This window comes from Gopherus evgoodei, chromosome 3, assembly GCF_007399415.2.
Source record: "Gopherus evgoodei ecotype Sinaloan lineage chromosome 3, rGopEvg1_v1.p, whole genome shotgun sequence".
Lineage (NCBI taxonomy): Eukaryota > Metazoa > Chordata > Testudines > Testudinidae > Gopherus > Gopherus evgoodei.
Genome location: NC_044324.1, coordinates 110,790,096 through 110,807,922, shown reverse-complemented (window position 1 = coordinate 110,807,922; position 17,827 = coordinate 110,790,096). Strand labels below are relative to the sequence as shown.

The following is a 17,827-nucleotide window of genomic DNA, read 5'->3' as shown; positions in this document are numbered from 1 at the left end:
TCTGCAAGACTGGATTTGGTAACACACTGCACCTAGGTGCTCTCCATGAATCCAGTACGCATCTTGGAAGTTTAGTCTGCTTCTCCAGAGGCCTCTCCAGAAGTTATTCTGGGGCAGAGCCAAAGGGTCAATTGATAGGGTTGGGACGCAGAAGGGCTGAGTTCTGTTCTCAGGTCTGCTATATCACTTTGGTCAAATCACTTTCCTCTCTCTATTTCAATTTACTCCTCTGTAAAACTGAGATGATATTTGCTCACCTTTCTAAACAGGACTAAGATGTATGAATGAAAAATGCTGTATAAGTATCAAGCTTCATTATTGGTACGTGTGTGCCCTCTCACAGAACAATAGCAACTACTATGTGCCCGCACACTACAGAATAGTCCTGTACTACATAGAAATAATTCTTGGGGTTGTCCTGGGACAAGAATATACATCTGCAGTTCTTTGTAGCACCTATTTACGGTCATTGGTCTTGCATGGAGAATAAGAGAGAATTTAGCCTCTTGCCTTTAGGAGCAAATGTTTAGAGCTATTGGTAACCCTAAAACCTGTGAGGTTTTTCTCACCCTTTAAAACTGGAGCCTGAAATCTTTTGTTTCTTCACTAAGCAAGCTGCAACAATGTAAATTAGCCCTCTCCATCCATCTAGGGTCTACCTGTGTACTTAAATGGGTTCAGTAGCTCAGTGTCTAAGCACCTTCAGTTCCTGGCCTGTGGATATCTGACAAAATGTGAAATTGGACTTAGGCCATCAAAAGATAATGTTTGGCCACTACCAGCCTGGGTTTGAACCTGTCACATAAAGCTGAAAGGCTCTCTGTCCCATTAACAGTCTCCTAAGTCATTCTGTCTTTAGCTAGGTGGTAGAATTACTGTCCAATAGGTTTGAGTATTTTTAAAATACATAAACATGTTGGGATATAGTCTCCTTTTGATGTGTGTGCAAAGCTCATTAGCAGGCTTCCGAGATTGTCACCCTAGACCACCGTTTGCGCATTGCTATCTGGCCCCTGTGGCCCACAAGGCAGCGGCAGCCATAACCCCATCCCTTGCTGGGCGGGCCACCCAACTGTCTGCCCTGGGCCCCATAGGGACAGCTGGCTATCCTGGATCTCGCCACACAGCTGCCCTGGGCCCCGCTGTTCCGGCAAGCTGCCCACCCTGGAAACCTTTTGAACCATACCAAGGGAACAGCATTACACATTTCATTCTCCACACATTTCACTTCTTCACCGTTGTGTTCTGGCACAATACCAAGAGGCAGGACTTTCTACCACCTGTAGAGGGTGAGGAACCCAGTGGATCAGCCTATATTTCACCCTAGTCCCATGGCCCACCCGGGATTTTGCTTGGTGGTTCCTCAATAGAACCATAAGCACGGGCATGTACCTGCGTGATTCACCCCCACCCCCGATGCCTGCTCTTTTGCTGTGTGAGGGAGACCCTGACGCATGTCTGTCTTGAATGCGCTAGGTTGCAGCCCCTATTCCAGCTCCTCCAGCACCTCCTGTTCAGCTTCCGGCTGCACTTCTCCCCACACCTTTTCAGATACACACACTCTGACCATGGCCCCATGAAGTTGCAAGACCTCCTAGTCAACCTCCTCCTGCCTTGTAGAGTTGTTCCTTTGGCACGGCTTGAAAGAGAACTGGCAAGCTCCAAAGTGGCCATATATACAATAGCAGGAGGAGGATGCTGGATGAGAAGGTGCCCTGTGACTGTGGCGCCTATTTCCATTCCTCCTTTCTCTCACATATCCTGGCAGAGTTCCTGTGGGCAGCGTCTGCTGGCTTCCTAGACAACTTTGAGGAGCTGTGCGGCTATCTGGGTTTCTCTGCTTAGTTTCTCCATCCAGATCCCTAGTATGAACCTATGACCCCCACTCCCTGCCCTGTTCTTCTTTAGTTGTACCTCGCCTTCAGTTGGATCCCGGGTCCAGTGGCTCCTTCTGCAAGGCTGGGGGAGGGGCCTTTAGATGTGGATGGGCTTCTGCCTGCCTGCCTTCCTCCTGCAATTTCAGTAAGATCCTGGAGCTCACGGGGCTAGCTGGCTGCCCAGATTCCGAACCCTGCCAGTCCAACCAGCAGCCCTGGACCCCAAGGGACCGTCCGGCTGCCCTGGAGCACACAGGGCAGGTGGGTGGGCTTCCCTGGACCCGGACTCCAGAGCTTGTGGGGCCAGCTAGCTGACCTGGATCCAGACCCTGCAGCTTGCAAGGCTGGCCAGCTGCCCCAACCCCAGACACCTGCTGCGTGGCTGCCCCGGACCCCAGAGCTTGAGGGGCTGGATGGCTGCCCCAGGCCTCAACTCTGGAGGGCCTGCTGGAGCCCCTGACCCCAGATTCCCGCTATGCAGTGCAAGCCAAAAGCCCCAACCCCATCCCCGCCACATGGGTGGTGGGGCAGCCCAGCCAGACCCCTTCATGCCGGACAGCTCTGAACCTGGCAGACTCCGGGCATGTAGGTGGCACAACTGAGCTGGGCTGCAGCTGTGAGCTCATTGGGCCACATGCGGCCTGTGGGCTGTGGATTGAGAACTGCTGCCCTAGACAGTTGGAATGAGGTACCTTACCAAGAGAAACAGACACCAGCATTGTCTGATGTGAGAGTCCTTTAATCTCTTATCTTAACCATCAGTGGTCTAAAAAGAAATGATTGTTTGCCTAATGTTGCCTACTTTGGACTGAATGCTCTATGTTAGAAGATGCGCTTTTTTGCTCATGCTTTAAATGACTATCACAGCGAAGCATAGTTGGTGAACAATTTCAGTCCTACATTTGGGTGGCTGATTGCAGTTTTTAAAGCTGAAAGTGAGACCCTCAGCTGCCCAGGCAATGGCAGCATGGGTTAATGTTTGTGGCAAACACAGCAGGTTTGAATAATCAGATTTGCAGGAGGTGAAAGAAGGGCCTGCTGTATAAGAATTGAGAGATTGTTCTCTGTGTAGGAGGCAGCATGGAGAATGCAGAGGCATCCACGGGGCTGACCATTTATCTATCTGATATTTTTAGACTGACTATATGTCCTCTTTTGGCCAGGACAGTCCCTTTTTTAAGTCCTGTCCCAGCTGTCCTGACTTTTTTTGGTAAAAGTGGGCACGTGTTCTGTTTGCTCTTATCAACTTGATCAATTCTCAAGAGCAAATGGGACAAATGCCCACTTTTATCAGAAAAGTGGGGTGCGGAGGAATGGGTGAGCAGTGATGCCAGCCCCCTGTAAGAGGTGTGGGGTGGGGGGAAGGGCTCAGGCTACCCTACACAGTGTTCTGTTTTTCCTTAGGGAAATATGGTCACCCTAGGTATTTTTGTATATAAATGTATTTGATCAGAGGAAACTCCTCTAGTAAGACTTGAACAACTGTCTGTAATGCCAAAGTTATCTGACTTAACTGAAATCAGTCTTTGAAAAAGCTTCAGTTTAGTTATTAGCCGCTAGAGGGAACTTATATGGTACATTCTCATTCCATGGTTTCATAGAGCTATTGATTCCAAGGCCAGAAAAGACCATTGTGATCATCTATCCTGACCTCTTATAAAACACAGACAATAGAACATCCCCAAAATAATGCCTAGAGCACATATGCATATTAGTCTGTCTGCAAAATTTCAATATAATGTTAATTGATATTTCATTTATAATGAAACATACATACCCATTATAAAACTACTTCCCAGATGCAGTTACTTGGTATTTTAAAATGTCAATTTCTTTTTAATTTGTAAGATAACATGTTGAATGTGTTGACTCAAGTTTTAGTAATGCAGAAAATGAGCTAAAGTAAAGTTACTTACTACATAGGGGGTTGTTTTTGCATGTAGAAATTTGTTGAAGGATTATCTAGTACTAACAGTTTGCATTTTCTTCCAGAAAACTTAGTTTAGTGCATAAGAAAAATGTCCACTTTCTTTTTCCAAGAACTTCATAGAACGCAATGACAACAAGATCAGTAAATCGTAGTATAATGTGATTTAATGCAATGGTGGTAATAAAATTATGGTAATACTTCAGCAGCCTCCATTAACACAAGTGACAATTACTGTCTCATTAGTTTCTGAGCTTTGATGAAAAACGTATTTTTGTGCTTGAGGTTACCAAAGTCATTCAGTAAGCAATTGGCATTAACAAAATGTTGTTATACTTTAGGATTAAAAAACTTCTTGGAACATAATTGTATATGTTCAAATGGATTTTTGTGGCTGGGATATTCAGCAACTGCAACTATGAGAACCTTCACGTGCTTTACCAAAACAGGACAAGATAATTGAAATAGCTGTGTTGACTGTTGAGTCAACGCCTTCTTGTGTCTTCCCAAGACGCGGATTGATCTCCACTATATCTACTGCTGATAGCAACCCTGCAATAACAAATGATAGTTATACTGAGAAAACTTTCAATTGATACATAATTTTCTTTTCAGGTCAAGAAATTCCAAACTCACTACCACAGAGGTTCCAAGGCAGGATGTATTTTCCCCCGTTAGGTTTTGCCTTTGTTCTTTAACAACATTAAAAAAGGCTAGTATAAGAAGACTCAACCAGTAGTGTGCCTTTTCCCAGCGTAGGATGAAGATAGAGTCAGATGTTCTACTGTGCTCATCTTCTGCTGGACACTACAACAAGGAGCTGGTATCAGAGAGCTAGTTAGGACTCTAATCCTCAGCCTCAGTCATCGTTCGGGGGCTACTCTAATTTGAACCAGCTAGCTTTGTCCCCAAGGGTCCATACACTACCTGAGGCACAGCCAAAGTGCAGAATGCTCTGGCTACTTCCCCCTCCTTGCCCAGGACCCATTCAGTCCCACCCCCAATATGTCGTCTAGACCAAGGGGTGTAGGATCCAGCTACATCAGCTCTATGCTGTTGGGGCTCCCATACTACAAAGTTGCAGGTGACATCTAACTTTCTTTGTATCTGTTTTTACATTTTATCAAACACTTGCGTTCCAGTGAATTGACAAAGCACTTCACAAACTAAATGCCACTAAAACACAGGTAGCTGTGGTGGGAGTGCAACAGCTATGCAGATCCCAGAGTGCTACAAAGTAGGAACAGCATGGGAAATGTAGCCTCTGGACAGTAGTAAATCCCTATTTATGCAAGATGTGCTATGAGAGCAGATAGGAGGATCTCAGTTAAAGGCCATTCCCAAAAACCCGGCGCAGAGAGTAAGCTCTATGGTAGTTTATCTCTCTGAAGGAAGGATGCGGACATGTTGAGGAGATTTGAACCTTTGGTTCCAGATCATCTCGGTATGCAAAACCTGCTATTTAACTCACTTCTCTGTCCCTTCCAATTTCAATTTTCATGAGCTCTACTCTTCAGCAATTCTGTTTGTTGTACCTGTTTTATAAAGTTGTTCTGCTACATAGATACCCTCCCTCAAAGTCACTCCTCCAGGAACTGGGGTGCCTGTAGCTGGTGTCAGAGAGGGATCCAGGCCATCAACATCAAAACTTAGGTGAATTGGTCTCTTCTTACTTTATTGGTGGAAAACAAGAAAATACAATTAAACACGTTCAGAGAAGCTGTAAAGTGGTCTTGTGAAAATGTTCTTCAGAAACAATGGAAAAACTTAAGCCCCCTGATTCAGACTTCTTGTGTCCTACTTAAAAAATATTTGTGCCACATAAAGAAGTTATGGAATGGCATACTACCATGGACGGCGTCACAGTGAAGCAACGAACAGATTCTAAATTGGCTCCCTGTTTGTCACGAAAGTCACGGATTCCGTGACTTCTGACTTCTGCAGTGGCCGGTGCTGGTGCAGTCTTGGACCCCCAGTCCTCCAGAAGCAGGAGTTTGGGGGTGGGGGGCGGGGGGCGCTCAGGGCTAGGGTTTGGGGTGTGAGGCAATGCTTACCTTGGGGGGGTGCTCCCTGGAAGGGTGACAGCAATTCCACTCCCTCAGCTCCAGCCCCATGTGCTGCCTCCGCCTGCAGGCACCACCCCACAGTCCACGGTTCCCAGCCAATGGGAGCTGCAGTACCGGGGCTTGGGGCAGAGGAGAGGCAGCATGTGAAGCTAGGAGTTGGGGTCACCACTTCCCAGGGAACTAGTTAGGGAGCCTGTCCCAGCCCGACCAACCCGCACACCCGCAGCACCCCCCGGGCCGAGACTTCCCCCACCCTGAGCACCTGTGGAACCCCACAGGCCACAAACCCCACTCGCCCTGCAAGCACTTGCGGCGTCCCCCAGGCTGCCCTCCTGAGTGCCCCCTCTTTCCCCCCCCCCGTCCCCGTTTTAGTCAGAGGTATATAGTAAAAGTCATGGACAGGTCAAGGGTTGTGAATTTTTGTTTACTGCCTGTGACCTGTCCATGACTTTTACTAAAAATACCCGTGACTAAACCTATCTATAAAGTATCTAGTATGTACAGTAGAGCTGTAAAACTCTCAAGGGAGAAATTTTGTTTCTCTAATCTTTGTGTTCAGATTGTCAGTACATAAATTTGGCTTGATTTACATGCATGAGTATTTGGAAAAATATGCCGTGTTCTCTTAGATCTGTTGAACTTTAACATAATCACATAGTCCTATTACATATAGAGGGCCTCTTCTCCACTATCCTAAAACAATTTTGCTATACTGTGCTGGCAGGTATCTATTCAGCATCCGTGGAGCGCTCCAGTGACTGACCGGGATCTCAAAATTCTGGGATGATTTACCTGATCATTTTTGAGAATGGGTTGCAGTGTAATTTTTATCCTGTATTTTAAAAAATGAAATAGTTTCTTTACTTACTTGGCCAGCAAATAATCAAGTGCTTCTTCCATCACCTTCCCAATCCCAAGTTGATCTATTTCAGTCATCGAATAGTATTTAATACCCAGAGATTTCAGAAAATAGCTGAAAGAGACATGGCAGATACATTCACTGCTTATAAATGCAACTAAAAGTATATTGTTTTTTCAGCATTTTGTAAATGCACTGATCTCTGAAATGTTATCTTCCATCAGAGAACTAAGTACAAATATTAAGTACATTTTACATTTTAATTCTGCTTACAAATTATCAACCAGATGAATGAATTATAAAGGCAAGAGTGGGAGATAAAGTATTCTGCTTATATTGAAATGCTTAATTTTTGAACTTGGGTACCTGAGCACATAAATAGGCACTTAATCTATATTGGTTATATTTGAAATATGTATTTAGTTTGGAATTTGGATGCATTAAATCACCATTTAGATGCCTACAAATCAATATTTAAGTTCTTAAATTTGGATTTAAAATGTATATATTTATACGTGTACTGGTTTAGGCAAACAGAGGAAGGGATAGGAGCAATAGCTGGACAGGCAGGAGTTGATCGAAGATAGTTTTTGATTGGAGAAACAGATGACTGAAGATGAAAGAACCAGTTGGGTGGGTGAGGATAAGAGAGGAGGCAAAGGAAAGCAGAGAAAGCTAAGCAGGTGATGTAGAGAGGATGAATTGGGCAGCAGAGGACAAGGAGGAGACAGACCTGTGAGAGACAGACTGAGGTTAAAAAGTTGAAATGTACAGAGTAGAGGATGGGCAGGAAGGTGGGAGTTCTTGCTGGATTGCATCTTTTCTCTTTGAAGAAATTGGAGAGACTCCTCAGCACAGGAGAGGAGCAGGCAGCTGGTTTGAGGAGAGAGCTAAAGGTAGAGAAGAGGTGTTGATGGCTGCGGGTGCAGGCTTCATTCAGTCAGCAAAAAGGGATTGAGCAGTTTGGGAGGAAATCTTCGTAGTCACTGGATTTCCCCCCCAACATTTCACTCATGAACGTGAGTGGACGAAGCAGATATGAGAGGAGAGGAGGGAAATCACTCCTGGTGAATGTAGCTTGATCTTTTGAGGTGAGATGATATTTAAAGATAGTATCTGCTTCCTGCAGTTCTTGATTTATATATTGCAGATTTTGTCCATTGGCTGTCTGTCTTTGGGGAAGGTGGGCCTATTTTCTGCTTTATTTTCTCTTATCATAGAATCATAGAATCTAGGGCTGAGGCAGGACCAAGTAAACCTGAACCATCCCTGGTAGGTGTTTGTCTAATCTGTTCTTTAAAACTTCCTAAAAGAGAGACTCTGCAACCTCCCTTGGAAGCCTATTGTAGTCCTTAACTATCCTTTATAGTTAAAGTTTTCCAAATATCTAACCTAAATCTCCCTTGTTTCAGATTAAGCCCATAACTTCTTGTTCTATCTTCAGTGGACAGGGAGAGCAGTAGACCACCGTCCTCTTTATAATAGCCATTAATATATTTGAAGACCGTTTTCAGATTCCCCCCCGCAATTTAATTTTAACATTTCCTTGGAGGCCAGATTTTCTAACACTTTTTTTCTCATTTTTGTTGCTCTCCTCTGGACACACTCTGATTTAGCCACATCTTTCCTAAAGTGTGGTGCCCAGAATTGGACACAGTACTCCAGCTGAGGGTTCACCAGGGCCAGGTAGAGCGGAACAATTACCTCCTATGTCTTACATACAACACTCTGTTAATATATCCCAGAATATTAGACTTTCCACAACTGCATCACATTATTGGCTCATATTCAATTTGTGATCCACTATATCCCACTTCCCCTCCTCCTCTCTCCAATTATTTTCTGCAGTGCTACTGCCTAGCCAGTTGTTTCAAATCACATCACATAAAGCCTCACACTGATCAAGGAGGCACCTACTTTGCAGTCTGCAGCAACACCACACATCCAGCTAGGCAAGGGAAGTGTGGCATTTGAGCACTGTTGAGAGAGGAACTAGACTCACTGTTCAGCTTTGTCCACATCTCTTAGTCCAATATACACAATGTTTTCAACAGACAGGCATGGCTTTAACCACTTGAATCCTGGAACACCAGACACCTCAGAGGATCAAAAGAAGTTTTATTTTTACTACGTTACCCCCATAACAACCAGCCGCCTCCTCAAAGTGGGGTGGGATGGGGAGAATAAGGTTTGACTTCTTAAAAAGCCCAAAATGTGAGTGTAGAAAGGTTGGATGGATTGAAAGCAGACTGAAAATCAAACCTTGCACCCAAATCAGAGCCATAGGACACTGGGTCCTTGGGGGTCCTCTTTTACCATGACTCCCAACCAGGGGCAGAGCTTTGAAGCCCCTTGCTTGCTGATCCTAAGGGTTCAGGGCAGGGACTGCCAGGCTTCTTGCCCATAGGAGCCATGGGTGATCCATGAGGGAGAAGGGGTCCCAATATGAGGAAATAGATGGGCAGGTTCCCTTACTAATTCTAAATGTTACAGTAGTAATCAAGGGCAGCAGAGGATGAGCAAGAACCCGCATCTGTTTAGGACGAGTTTCCAAGATACTTGCAATGTAAAGAGTGATGGCAATTGTATTACCTTCAGTTCCTTTAGCAGGAAAGCCACAGGCTGCCCATGCATGTTCCCAGATAATGATGTCAGTGGAGTGTTAATATCAGCGTGGGCATCAACCAAATTACACCAAGATCAGGTTCAGTCTTTGCGTGGCCAGATATGCTTCCAATTGCCAAGCTGAATAGACAGAGTTATGCGTAAACATAGACATTACATGGCACATCACACAACGTATTTTTCTTCTCACAGCACCATACTAAACTTATTTCTAAAAGCATTTGTTGTGGCAAAACATTCTCTGAGGATGAAAATCTGCAGCCTGCTATGCAGCCAAGGAAGGCTCCTCATGCACTGGAAATGCTATATTTCTTCTGTGTGGGGAGAAGCCAGGAAGGCTAGAAAAGGAAAGGGTGTGGCTGGCTTTCTGCATACTATGGAGTTGAGTTTGGGATCAACACTCTCCCAGAAGCACAGGGCAAAACACTGGAACATTGGCAGGAGAATGGCTAGCGAGTTCACATACTGCACAGGTGCCCTGGTCCAGAATGGTAATTTGGGCCCTGATCCAGCAAAGCACTCAAGCATGTGTAAACGTGAGTTGTCCTCTTCACTTTGCTGGGAGTACACAAGTGCTTAAAGATGTACAGTTTGAATACTCCCAATGAACTGAATGAGACTCTTCCTTGTTAAGACCTGGCCTGAAGTAATCAACACCTGTGTGGAAGCCTCATTCTTTGGAAGAGGGAGAACACCCAGGGAACTATTTACTATGAACTAGATAACAAGGGACAAAGTAAATTAGGAGTGTAGAGAATGAGGTAAAGAGGAAGTCTAAAATGGACAGCACATGGATAGAGCATGTATTACTGGGATCGGTTCCTGCAGATTAACCAATCTGATCCTAAATGTAGTGTCTAGTAAATGTAATGAGATGTGTGAATGTGTACAAAGAGAAATAGTTTCTGTATAACTTTGGAGCTATGATGTTCCCTGATCAACTCAGCGCAGCATTGCTGTATGCCAAATTATGATACCTGAGTGACAAAATTTGTAGTTCTTGTAACGCTGAATGAAGAGAGATCTCTGAGGGAATCCCAACCCTATTTACATTCTTTAAAGCTACGTTCATGCTTGAGTGCTTTGCTGGATCAGCACTTTGGTGAACAGCCACATTAACTACCCATCCCTCCCTTATTGGAACTATTTGCACTGCGTAAAATTATGCGTGTGCATAAATGTTTAAGGATCAGGACCCAAATCTACATAAAACTCCAAGGTTAACCTCTGCGGGAATGAGGGTTCCTCATATATTTTTTTTAAATGCAAACACTCCTGTGTAGGAAACAGCCTTGGCTTGTTTGAATGGCTAATTATTTCTTCTACCAACCTTTTAAAAGGGGTTTTGGAATAGGGAAAGACTTTTGATCAGATTTAACAGACAGCTGCTAGTCTTGAAATTGAACTGAAAGAACTTAGCTAAAAATGAACTGGCTCTTCATTTGGGTTGTTTGTGCAGTTCTGAAAGCCACTCATGCTTTTACACAGATAAGTATAACAAAGCACCTGTGATCCCCGCCAACTACCAAACAGGTTCTTCCATCCTTCTTCACTTCTTCCACAGCGCTGGCCAGCTTCTCGTTTGCACACCCAACAGTTCGGGGATTCTTTGCATTATGATGTGGGAGGTCATTGGGAATGATATCAATCTTCAACTCTCTATCTTTAACATCACACCCTGTGATTAGCATAGTGGAAGGAAAAAATTAAAGGTCACAAGAAAGTACATTTTTCATTTAAAATTTCCTGTTCAAAACAATTGAACATTATTGTGTAGCAGGTAATATGGAGAAAATCACATGTAATTTGCAAAGCTATTTTATGCTTAGACGTGTTTTTTGCTTGCATCTTAATCTATAACTCTGGGTATGGCTACACTTACAGTTGTACAGCGCTGGGAGTTACAGCTGTCTTCGTACAGCTGTGTAGGGAAAGCGCTGCAGGGTGGCCACATTTGCAGCATTTGCAGCGCTGTTGGGAGTGGTGCATTGTGGGCAGCTATCCCAGCGTTCAAGTGGCTGCAACGTGCTTTTCAAAAGAGGGGGGTGAGGGGGAACATGGGGGAGAGAGAGAGAGTGGATTTTTGCATCTGTCAGCTCCGTGCTGCAAGTTCTAAGGACTAGAACATACACATCACCAACCTGCAATCAATTTAAAAGTTTTGAGCCCTTTCCCCACCCCTCTCTTATTCACTAAATGCAAATTACGCACTCCTAAATAGCCTTCAGGCCACATAAGCAGCTGCTCAACACGGATTCCCCCCTCCCCCTCTGCCGTGTGACTTCTGTCTTCAAGCAAACAGCTGTGTACCTTCCAAAGCAATTCCCCTGCCTGCCTCCGCTTGCTCGCTGGAGCAAACAGCAGCTGTGTTTGTTTTTTTGATAAGCAGCTTGGGGAAGCTCAGAGTTCAGCCATTCTTCCGGTTTGTTGTGAGCAGGCATTCTGGGATACCTCCTAATACCCTGGAGGTCAATAACAGCGCTTTTGGTGGCCACACTTGATGAGCAGCACTGCATCACCAGTGCTGCAATCATAACACCCCAAGCAGACCAGGTGTACAGCCAGCGCTGCAGCCAGGGAGTTGCAGCGCTGGATGTGCCTTCCAGGTGTGGACAGTTACTAAGTTGCAGCACTGTAAACCCACCACCAGCGCTGCAACTCTCCAGTGTAGCCAAGCCCTCTGCTTTTCTTGTTTAGCTCCTTATTGAGCAGCTGCTAATCCAACTCACCCATTTGCCTAGGTTATCATTCTGAAAATCCGGAGGCTCGAGCTTACACTGCTATTACTAGCATGGCTTCCAGAGGCTTATATGTAGGAGAGCAAACTTTCACCTTCCTGAGTAGCTAGGAGATGGTCAACAAGGGCAGGTGAGGAAGAAGCTTGCTGTTAGCTTACAGGGAAGGGAGCTCTTGGGGGCAGGGATTGGTGTTTTGTTCTGTGGTTGTACAGCACCCAGCTCAGTGGAGTCCTGGACTCCAAGGTGCTGCAGGAATACCAGTAATAATAATGGTGCCCTGGTTACGGTGTTGCCCTAGTTTTGAGAGTCGCTGGTTCAATTCCCTGCTCAGCTGCACGCTGCCTGTGTAACCTTAGGCAAGTGACTTTGTTGGTCTGCACCCGAATTCCCCTGCTGAAAAATGGGGCTAGCAGCACTTCTCCATCTCCCAGGTGCTGTGAGAATAAATACATCCAAGACTGTAGAGCACTCGGATACTACGGCAATGGGGGCTATAAGTACCAAGTAGGCAGCAGTGTACAAGTACAAGGCAGCGCTCCGTCAGATGGGGAGGCAGCAGTTCATTCAATGCTAAACAAATGTTGGGTTCTGCTACTTCTGCAGAGTTCTAAGCCTCCCAAGCACCACTGGGGCTGTGACATAGGGAGCTTCCCTTCGCTCCAGAAGCGTTTGAAGAACATCTCTCCAGTAGTTTTCAGCTTGGAGGGGTGGGGATGGGAAACATATTTTCAGCCTAAGCCTGTTTTTTTCATTCACACACATTTGAAGGGCCAGGCTTGATATATAGTTATCCCTCCTTTGGTTAGACTTCACAAAATATAAAGTTATACAGGAAGTGACTGGGGGGTGGGGAGGGGAATTTACTTTTCGACTTACGAAGTGAGTATCTGCTAAGATGACATCACCAGAAATTTAAAATAAGTACACGCTTTTCCTGGCCAAGGGGAGGGGCAGGGTAGAATAAGGGTTTCTGGGTCAATTTGCACGAGGAAGGTAAGCATCTCAAAACACTTAAGGAATCCTCTTGGGTAACAAATAATTGAGAGCACAAATCTTGTACAGCTTCTGTGATTTTTAGGCACTTTGCAATTTTCTGCAGATTTTCAAACATAGTGTTTGGTTTTATTTATACTTTTCAGTCATTTATTTCATTGAAGATGCCAGAGCATTGCTTGTGTACTTGTTGGCAGGGGCGGCTCTAGACATTTCTCCGCCCCAAGCATGGCGGCATGCCGTGGGGGGCACTCTGCGAGTCACTGCGAGGGCGGCAGGCAGGCTGCCTTCGTGCCTGCGGGAGGTCCGCCGAAGCCGCGGGACCAGCGGACCCTCCGCAGGCAAGCCGCCGACGGCTGCCTGCCTGCCACCCTCGCGGCGACTGGCAGAGCGCCCCCCGTGGCATGCCACCCCAAGCACGCGCCGCCTGGTGCCACCCCTGCTTGTTGGTGTGTTTATAATGTTAATTGTGTTTTACATTTGTGTTTTCCATTTGAAGAATACCTTGGGCTGTTAGTTTATCAATCAGGCCAGCTTTCTTCACCACTTCCGGCCCTTCTTGTGTTCCTGGCAGTGCCTATTAATAAGAAATATAAGAAGTCAGGCAGATCATGTACCTGAGCAATTGTTATAGAAAAACCTGTTTTGGAGCAGAATTTACATTAAGCACCACATTCTGTGCAAATGTGCTCCTCTGAAATAATTTGACTGGAAGAAAAACAAGTATAGCACCTATTCTGTTCTGATGTAAGTACAGGAGGCAAAAATCCTATCCAGGAAAGAAATCTGGGTCCCTATCCTGCTAGCTGGTCCATCGCGTGGACAGACACCGGGGCACAAGTGTCAGCTATCCACCAATCCTTAGTGAACCCCAAACTCAGAGGCCCAAGTGACAATTCACCCATTCATGTCAAAAACTTTAAACTTGCCTACAGCTAAATTGCCTGTCCAGTACAAGGGCTGGTCAGGAATGTGGACTTTTGCAGTCTATGACAATTATCCCATCCCCATGCTACTGGGGGAAGACTTGGCCAACCAGGTAAACCTGGCCAAGAGGATGGGGGATGGTCACCCGCAGCCAAGTCAGGCAAGCTTCCCCACCCATCCCCATCCCTGTTCCTGAGCCGTCCACAAGGGCCCCGTCTATGTTACCAGAGACCCAGACAGCGGTGGTGGAACAGGATCCCCTGCCAACGACTGCAACAGCCATAGTGCATAGTCCCAGAACTGGAACTGGAAAAGCAACCAGCACCAGAACCGTTGCCAGCACTGACACCAGTGCTTGCAAACCCATCTACCACTTCAACGCCAGAGGGCACCAGCGGGCCTGAACTGGCAGAAACAGCAGACAACCCTACCCAAGAGGCCCAGCCTGAAATATCACCTAGTGCACCAGCGGACAGCTGTTCACAATCAATGAAAACAAACCCATCACCTACATCGCTTCCAGAGGGACCATAGTCTAAGGAGGAACTGATGTCTCCAGCCTCAAAGGAACAGCTCCAGGCTGAGCAGAAAGCAGATGATAGCCTTCAGAAAGCTTGGGCGACAGCATGGAGCACCCCACCGCCTCTCAGTTCTTCTAACCAATCTCGGTTTGTTGTAGAACAAGGACTTTGTAGCTAACTACAAGTCATACTCTCACCCTCAGTTGCACTTTACAGTTTGGAAATGGAGTGTGTAGAAAGACAGTAGGCTGGTAACAGGAGCAAGCACATGCCAGGCTGGAAAGAGAATCTGTTTCTTTTCCAGTGTGTGTAATTTTGTTTCTGAGACAAAGCTGAACTGGGCTACAGCACAGGGTAATGCTGCTAGCTGAATAAAAGGGACTGAAGACCATGCCCTTACAGCAGGCTGAGGAAGGTGGGGTTTTCCTAAGGAAAAGCTCAGCTTGGGAGTGAAGTAGTAAGTTTATCTGAAGGAAAGCCTTACAAAAGAGGACCTAATTTTTAAAAGTGCTGAACACCTACAACTGCCACTGATTTTTAACTGGAGGGGCAGGAGCTCAGCGCCCCTGAAAATAAGGTGACTTAAATTTAGTTTTCTATATAACACTGTTTAGTCATATAGTCATACTGTTTATATAGGAAGACCACCAGACGGTGGTCAGCTTTGCTACTGGACCAATACGTAAAGCTGATTGAGGTAGGAATTTCTAAACAGACTAGAGCTGATTGAAAATTTCCATCAAACCTGATTTTCAATGGCAAATTGCATTTTGACTAAACAATTTATTTGTTAAAATTATCTGCTTCCCCCCCCGCCCCCCTCCCAAACTGAATACCAAGACATTTCACTTGTGAAGTGCTGCTATGGTGCCTCGTGCTGCTATTCTCATCTGTGGTCCAGGCCCCCGGCTGGACTTCATCTTTCATGGTGCACCATGGCCACATGATTCCCATGCTGCTTCACCCTCCCACCCCTACAACCCCACTGAGGGGAGACTGTTATACATTATGAAAGATGGAATCTGACTAGGGAGCCTGGCTTATAGAGGAGAACAGGAGCAAGATACACCTGAATTACAACTCACATGAGACATAGTGGCAAAACTTCAGAACTGAAATATTTCAGTTTTTAATTTTCCTCTGAAAACATTTTTTCCTGCAGAAAAACATTTTCCAACCAGCTTTTTATTCTTTGTATTTGTTTTTGAATAGTATTGCTTCACAAAAGTTACTGAGCTAATATTTCCATAACACTATTCTCTCTTTACTTGTGTATTTATTTCCTATGTCGCTGCCATGAACTCATGTCTGAGGGGGGACGGGGGGAAGCTACCATCTTCAGAATTAAAGGAGAAAATATCATTCTTGGAAGCACATTATTACATATATGATGGTGGAGGGTGTAATCTGGAAGCAAGTATAATCACATCAGAGGCGTTGTGTAGGCCATGCCTAATTATTGAAATAAGCATGATTCACTTATTTCAGTGTGCTCGGGGAGGTGTATATCCGGAATTCTCCCCTGCAAGATGTCATTAAGATAAGGAGAACTCCCATATTACACAAATAAAGACTGCAGATTCCTAACAATTATAGTGTAATTATGTTTTACCCAACTTTTTGCTCATATTTACAAGAGCAGCATTCGTCCATGAATGAAGACTCTGTTCATGACAAGTGTGCAATATATTAATAAGGGAGGTTTGAAGTCTGCAAAGTTGGTGTGGGGAGAGAGAAAGTTGTCTTGTGCTTCAGTTGCTCAAATCAAACAGAATTTAACTAACTTTTTTGAAATATAACATTTGTACTAAGAACAAAACAAAGCTAAGTGTTGCCTTTGGGACTGACATGGGTGAAAGTCCTAGACGTGTAGCTTACTCGATATTCTTTATGCCCCACTTTTTAATAAAGAGAATGAGACCAAGAGAAACAAGGAACAAAGGTCACAGACAGTAGTGGCTTCATAATTTCTAGTCTAAAACCCCCTAAACACAAGCATTTATAAGCACATTTTAGAAAAATTAGAGACACTCTACCTGTCCTTTTGAAAAAGGAGCCCAGATGATTCCGACTGAGGTCTTTGGTTTGACACTCATTCTGCCACACACCTTCCCCTCTGGGATCTCACCAAGGTGGAACAGGTCCCTTCTGTTGGAAGGCAGGCTCCCAACCCTTTCACTGGCAAAGGTTAGCTTTCTCCCATTTATAACTGAAGGGAAACTATGGGTGGAAGGGAGGGGCTGGGAGTTCTTTTACTCCACCCACTGAAAAGAGCAATTGCATAAGAACAGCATCAGCAATTGCCACTTTCCTGTCCTTGAGTCTGTGCAAGAGAATAATCCCATTAACTGTGTATTTTGTATTCATTATTATTTAATTTTACATAATTATGGCAAGCTTGTTCATTCACAGCAGTTTGAGTGCCAAGCTTCTAACTCTTTTGCAAGTGTTAAGTAGCACACCTTGTTGTGGTGTACGTGACAGGGCAATACGTTTCTTGAGTATATTGTGAAGTAGAAGGCCTTTATCCTTCAGGAAAGTACACCTGCTGCAGCCTGTTGCTGTTCTACTATAGCTTTAGCTTCTTAATTTGAAATTCCGTGGTTTAAAAGAAACCTTAAAATCCAACAGCCTTCTCAGTATTAATATATCCTTTTGTAGTAGATAAATGGATAAGACTTCATTAAGTGACAGGTTTATAAACACCTCCCCTGCACTCCAGTAACTATTATTTAAAAGCCTTTTTAGGTTTCCTGAACCCATTCCCTGTCTCATATTACCCAATCAGTATGATCTGCCCTGTAATAGTGCAGGTCCTGAGCCTTCCTATCTGGAAGGGACAGACAAAACCAGGACATAGTCATAGTTCACATCTCTGGAGTCCCTTGAAGATACTTTTGTGCATCAGTGCTAGATCTGCACTCCAGTGCACACACAGGAGATAGCAAGGGTGTGCCTGCCCACTACGAAATCTAACTCCCGGTCTTTGAAAATAGCTATCTGAGTCCACTCGGGGTGCAGAGTGTATAGTCCAAATACAATTTTGATGATAGGGGATAAAATCTGAAAGAAACAAACTTACTCTTTTTGGGAGCTTAACAGCTTTATGTGGCTGTTAACAAGTCTAGGAAGTGTTAAAACACTGCTGAGTCAGGCAACAGCCAAGGTTTTCAAGTGAGTAATTATTTTTTGGTGCCTCCATTTTTTGAGGACCCAATCTGAGATACCTGGAAAGAATCTGATTCGTTTAGTGCATTGGTGCTCAGCAGTGTTTTCCCCAGAATTGAAATTGGG

The 17,827-nt window shown here is 44.9% G+C and overlaps 2 protein-coding genes across 3 annotated transcripts in view; one reads left to right on the top strand and one right to left on the bottom strand.

The window, feature by feature from the left end:
• The window catches only part of MED23 (mediator complex subunit 23), an 82,719-nt gene that overhangs the window by 56,654 nt on the left and 8,238 nt on the right, over positions 1-17,827 (top strand). The window lies entirely within an intron of this gene.
• Positions 3,954-16,751, bottom strand: LOC115648554 (arginase-1-like). Its single transcript, XM_030556314.1, is given in 9 exon segments — positions 3,954-4,356; positions 5,340-5,476; positions 6,739-6,843; positions 8,732-8,826; positions 9,322-9,413; positions 9,416-9,474; positions 10,861-11,032; positions 13,590-13,662; positions 16,570-16,751. Coding segments are annotated over 9 exon segments (942 nt in total). The 5' UTR covers positions 16,630-16,751; the 3' UTR covers positions 3,954-4,207.